The following is a 5,893-nucleotide window of genomic DNA, read 5'->3' as shown; positions in this document are numbered from 1 at the left end:
CCACCACCACGCCGCCGCCGGAGCGCGACTCAAGCCCGCTGACCAACACATCGGCGCGCTGGCCAGCAGGCGGGTCGGACAGCCACCCAATAACGTACAGGCTCGCTCCGCCCACAAACGTGCAGTTCGCCAGCGTCACGTTGCGCACGCTCCCTGACATCGACTCCACGTCCACAACGACGTCCGCCGCAAAGGTCACACCAACGTAGCACACCACCGACGTCCCGAAAACGGCGCTCACCTCCACATCCACACTCACGTCACGCACGCACAAGTCGGCGCCGTCGGTGCTCGGTGGCTCGGGAACAGCAACGGGCAGGCACGCATCGCCGTGGCCGCCCTCCGCGCACGTGCAGGCGCAGCCATCACTCGAGACCGTCGTCGTGTACGCGGGGAAGCACGAAGCCGCGAGGGTGCATGGGTCGCTGCAGGTCAGGATTGTGGCATTGTACACGGACGGAATGCTGTAGTTCGCTTCCCCCCCGTCGTTCACAGTGTTGCACGCAGCCACAATCGCTCCGTTTGTAAGAACACTAGAAACTGCAGATATCAGTAGCGCTTTGGTCACTCCATTGTTGGACATAAATTGGTTGCCGGACACAGTCACCGTGGAGTCGCGGAGATTCACCGTGGGGTCAAAGAAAGTAAACGCATACGATGGGGATTCACGGCAGAGGTTGCCGCTCACCTGCAGCCACGAGCTGTAGTGGATGTTGACGGCAAAAGTTGAATAAAACACAGCCAAGCTTCCCTGCATGTCATTGCCCTGAAACACAACCGCTGACTGGGACTCCACACGTGATGCCCAAAGAAACAACATGAAGTACCGCACCGGCCTCGTCACAACGTTGCCTCGGATCACCACGGCAGAGTTGTTTAGCACATCCAGTGAAAATGACTGACTAGACCCCTCAAGATTTATCAGCGTACCGTCACCGCCAGCCACATGAAACGAGTTGCCCACAACCGCAAACAGGGAGTGCCACGACACCCTCAGCGAAGACTCAACGAAGTAAATGACGTTTAAGGATGCCCTCACGCTCTGAAACACATTGCCACTGAGCACCACCGCGGAGTCGTTGCTGATCGCCAGTCCATTCATCGCAACACACGACGGGCTGTCAAGGCCCAAACCCGGTCGAGGGATAAGCCTCGTGACCGTGAAGCGGTTCCCGTTGATCGTGATGTTCGTGTGCGGTGGAAACACACCCTCCGGGCAGAGCAGCGCGTCATCGAACATGTTGCCGGTGACGACGATGTTCAGCGAACCCAAAGCGGCGTGCGCGTTGCCCAAGAGCAACAGCACGGCGCCGTCCCTCCACGTGCATCCATCGAACGTGACGTTCACCACATCGCCCGTCATCGCCCCAATCAGCACCGTCAGGCTCATGCCGCCCCCGCTGAACGTCACATTGCGGTAGCACAGCCACGACAGCCCGCCACCCACAGCCTGCGCCACCTCGGGGTACACCATGTCGCTGATGCACTCACCAACAGGCGGTGGTGACGGCGTGGGTGATGGCGGCGGCACTGGCGGCGGTGGTGGCGGGCCAGCAGGCACAGGCGCCGGGACGCACACATCGCCGTGCCCTCCAGCAGCGCACTGGCACTTGCAGTCAATGACCGCCGTCGTCAGCGGAGCAAAGCAGTCGCCGTCCTTCGTGCACTGCCCACACGCAGCAACCGTCGTCACGTTGGTGATGCCGTGGAGCGCCAGCTCTGCCGCCGTCGTCACCACACGTCCCGCAACCGTCAGGCACCCAGCAACGAACCGGTAGCCAGCCCCAACCCGCTTCAGCAAAGGCACCGACAACCCCGTCGAGCCCATCGTGCAGCCCGTCAGCGTCACCACACTGCTGCCGTCAATGCTCACAAAAGCGGATTCGGATTCGTGGAACATCGCACCCACCCCCAATTTGTTGTCGCGCCAATCCAGCCAGCTTGACTGCTCAAGAGACCACTTCCTGCATGCATAGATAGCGCAAGCCACGGGAGCGCTGTTCCCCACCACGCGCAGCACGCTGTGATCCGACACGCTAAATCCGTGGCGTATATACAGAAGGCTTTCCCCGGAGGACATCGTATTGTTGAGCAGCGCAAAAACAGAGTGGTCGCGGACACTGGGCATAGGCACTTGGAACAGGTGTGCGTAGCCATCGAAGCTGCAGTACCGCGTGTACAGCGAGCTGCCACCCACCAGCGTCAGCGTCCCAACCGAGTACAAACCAGACCCACCGTAACCAAATGCATGCGCTTTGGCGTTGCTCACCAACAGCGAGGACGCAGTCAACACAACCTTCTTCAGTAACAATACGCTAAACTTGTTCCTCCCGGTGTCCGGCAAATAGACCGCGGAAGACTGCGCCGCATCAACCTCCGTGACAACGATGTCGCAGTGCTGCGGGAGGGCGAGTGCAAACACAACGACAGAGGACCGCATCACCGTCCGGCTCACGCGGATCAGGACGCCGGATGACTCGGCCGCCTCAGCACCACCAACAAACTGCAGTGCGGCACCGTCGCGGAATGTGCACCCAGTAAACGTGATGTTGATGGGGAGATGCAGCGGCATGCTGTCGAAGAAAAACGTCAACGCAGCACCCACGCCGCTGAATATCACACCCACGTAGCAGTGGTGCGTCTTCCACATGTTCAGCGTGATTTCCGTCAGCGTCTGGTTCACCACGCAGCTCGTGTCGCCGTCAACGGCTCTCTCCGGCAAGGGCAGCAAAACCGTGTCGGGCACCTCGAAGGGAAGACACGACGCGCCATGCCATCCGTCCTTGCAGCTGCACAAGCACGAGCCGCGGTCCACCGACTCCGTCCCGGGCATGTAGCACGCCGCGTCGTCGTTGCATGTGCCACACCCAAACACCACCACGCCCTCCGGAAACACACCGTCGTACAACACCTCCTCATCGCCCTGCAGGTTGCATCCAACCACAAAACGCGCGGGTGGCTTCTTGACCATGCTCGACAGAGCCATATCAGCAAAGGAATAACTATCCTCCACCTGACGGTTATTTGCAAGCGCCACGGTGGTGCCGTTGCCCGACAGCTGAATTTTCTGCTGGGAACGTGGCATACTCAACACTGAGGCTGCGCTCACGTTGTTGCCCTCCAAACGCCACTGCGCACCGCCCCGGAGAGTCACAGAGCCGTCCAAAAACAACAGCCCGCAATTCACAACCCTCCTGCTGCCAGCAAATGTGCAGTCCGCCACTCGCAGCAGCCCAGCGGAGCTCACGATGATGTCCCCATAAAAATAAATGCCACTAACTGCGCTCATCGCGTTGTTCTCAATGCCAAAGTAGCCGCCGTTCTTCACGTCAACAGCATGAAAATACACGGCTGAACCCATACGGTGTCTATTATCCGTTGCCATCAGCATATTTCCCTTCACAATAATCCCGCCACCATCAACAACAGCAGCATTGATAAAATAAACTGCGTAACTATTCCCCTCAATGCGGTTGTCAAGTAGCAGCAGCGTCGAGGTCGCACCAAGAGTAAATTCCGGAAAGGCAACGGCGTGGCCAGACGTCGTCACAAGCGTACTGCCCGCCACCAGTATCTGGGAGCTCGTGCCAAAATCACCCCTAAACTCCAAATCACCAGAATCCAGCATCGAGGATGTCACGTTCACGTGCACGCTCGCACCACTCCCCCTGATCGACAGGCCCACAAGGACGCACTGCAGCAGCGTGATGTTGAGTTTCTGCTGCGGCGCGTCAAATCGCGACAAGTCCAGCGCGATCGCGGCAGTGAAGGTCACGTTGACAAGGCAAAGACCACGCACACCGGGATCAGGATAGTCCAAAGAGCTGATGCTGCCACCGTGCACGCAGCGGACCTCCGTGTCCTTCGTGTCAGGGAGCGGGAGCGGCCCAAGACCGTCCGGAACCGCAGCTGGCACACACGTGTCACCGTGGCCACCAGCAGCGCACACACACTCACAGCCGCTGATGCTGCTCGTCCTCGCAGCGAAGCACACAGCGTCCACCGTGCACGCACCGCAGTCCAACACCGTCACGGGTGCTCCAATATTGAGGTCGACTCGGTAATTCGTCACAGGAGAGCCCCTTGCGTCGTTGCACACGCCGTAGATGATCGGGTGCGTGTCGGATGGTGGTAACCAGTTGCTCGTCATGTGTGCATGGGGCGACGGGTACGAGCCGGACGTGAAGCTGTTGTGTAGTATCGACCACAAACTCCGATCGCGGAACGCCACGCCATTCTCGTTGACAACGTACACAACGTAGGCGGTGCGGAACTCGTTGTCGCGGTGCACCAGCCAGCTGCCACCAGTCACGGTCAGCGTGGCTGCCGTGAGCATGGCGAAGCCAAGACGGAAATTACTGGACACGATCTGCAGCACGCTGCCGCCAGCCACCGCAACGTCCCCAAACACACACGCGCCTTTGTAGTATTCGGTGCTCGGCGCACTCCACGAGCTGTTCTGTATGGAGAACACGGAGCCGTCGCCAACACGCAGGTCCGACGCAAGGGCGTACATCACGTGCGTCTGCGACATGACAATGCAGTTGTCCATGTAGAAGACGCTGGACAGGTTCACAACGAAGCTGCGCTCCACAAGGATCGCAGCGCACGAGCCCCCGCCACACACCAGCGTCGACCGCGTCATGACAAACCGCGTCGACAGTAGCCGGACGCCGTCCAGGACAAGCGCGGGGCCGTACCGAAATTTCTCGTGTCCACGGGTCGTCGGCACGTACTGCGACCCGTCAACCGTCGCGCGCAGCGTTGAGTTCGCCAGCAGCACACTCGAGTTCGGCGGCATCGCGCCTTGCAGCACAATCGTGCCCTCCAGCGACGTCACATTCATCATGTTGACGAGGGCGTGGGGCATCAGGCGCGCCGTGCTCTCGCTGAGGCCGCCAATCCGCAGCTGCGCGCCGTCCGCAAGCACGCAGTGGCACAGCGTCACGTTCAGCGCGTCAGCGAACGTGTCCATCAAGCGCAGATCCACCGCCACAGTGATCGACCCGCTGAACACCGCCGAGTCGAAGCACGCCGTCGCACGCCAGCCACCAACCGTCACCGACTCCGTCAGCGTCACGCCACTCACGCAGCCCTGCGCACCGCCACCACCGCCGCCGGGCCTCGCAGGCGGCACGCCGAACGGCAGGCACGCCTCGCCCACGCCGCCGGCACGGCAGCTGCACACGCAGTCAGAGAACGACGCCGTCAGCGCATCGAAGCACGCCACCGCAGCCGCACAGCCGTCGCACGGCACCACGCTCACGGAGAGCAGGCCGGCCATGCGGTAGTCGCCGCTGCTCTGCAGCACCCGGCCGCCGGCACGGTTGCACTGCACCGACACAGCGCCGCTCGTGATCGTCGGCCCGGAGACAAGCGTCGCGCCGGTGGCAGCACAGCGCACAATCGACACGGCGCCGCCGCTCAGCGTCACACCCGACAGCGACGCCACCGACGACGCCTCGCCCACCGCCCACACGTCGCGCAGCTCCACCCACCCGCCGACACCGGCCGTCCCACCATCGCAGCGCACCAGCGACGACGCAACAGACCCCTCGACGCCCACTAAGCGCAGCACCGAGTCGGACACCGCGAGGCGCTCTCCAAGCACAAAGCCGCCGCCACTGCTCACAACCGACACGTTCGTCACAGAGAACACCGAGTGGCTCCGCAGGCTGAGACGCGACGAGGACGCCACACGCATCGCGGACGCGGTCGGACCGCCCGACGCCTCCAGCGACACACCGTCAAGCACCACCGCACTCGACAGCAGGTCCACACCGCCGCCAACGCACACCGCCGACCCGCCCGCGTGCAACGACCTCAGCACAGTGTTGCTCACACGCAGCTGCGTCCGCAACAGCGACGTCGCGTGCAGCACAAGCGGCGACGC

General features: G+C 61.8%; 1 protein-coding gene across 1 annotated transcript, besides 2 other annotated features; it reads right to left on the bottom strand.

The window, feature by feature from the left end:
• Tc00.1047053506115.9 (dispersed gene family protein 1 (DGF-1), putative) lies at window positions 1-5,893 on the bottom strand (the record flags this gene model as incomplete). The annotated part of the gene is made up of 1 exon (XM_799321.1): window positions 1-5,893. A coding segment is annotated over one exon (5,893 nt), but the record flags the coding sequence as incomplete, so codon positions are not given.
• Window positions 1-5,893: a sequence feature (areas not merged during assembly with more than two copies in the genome that could not be assigned to a particular haplotype).
• Window positions 1,497-1,549: a microsatellite.

Source organism: Trypanosoma cruzi (assembly GCF_000209065.1).
Source record: "Trypanosoma cruzi strain CL Brener chromosome Unknown tcruzi_1047053506115, whole genome shotgun sequence".
Lineage (NCBI taxonomy): Eukaryota > Euglenozoa > Kinetoplastea > Trypanosomatida > Trypanosomatidae > Trypanosoma > Trypanosoma cruzi.
This window is presented reverse-complemented; position numbering and strand designations above follow the sequence as displayed.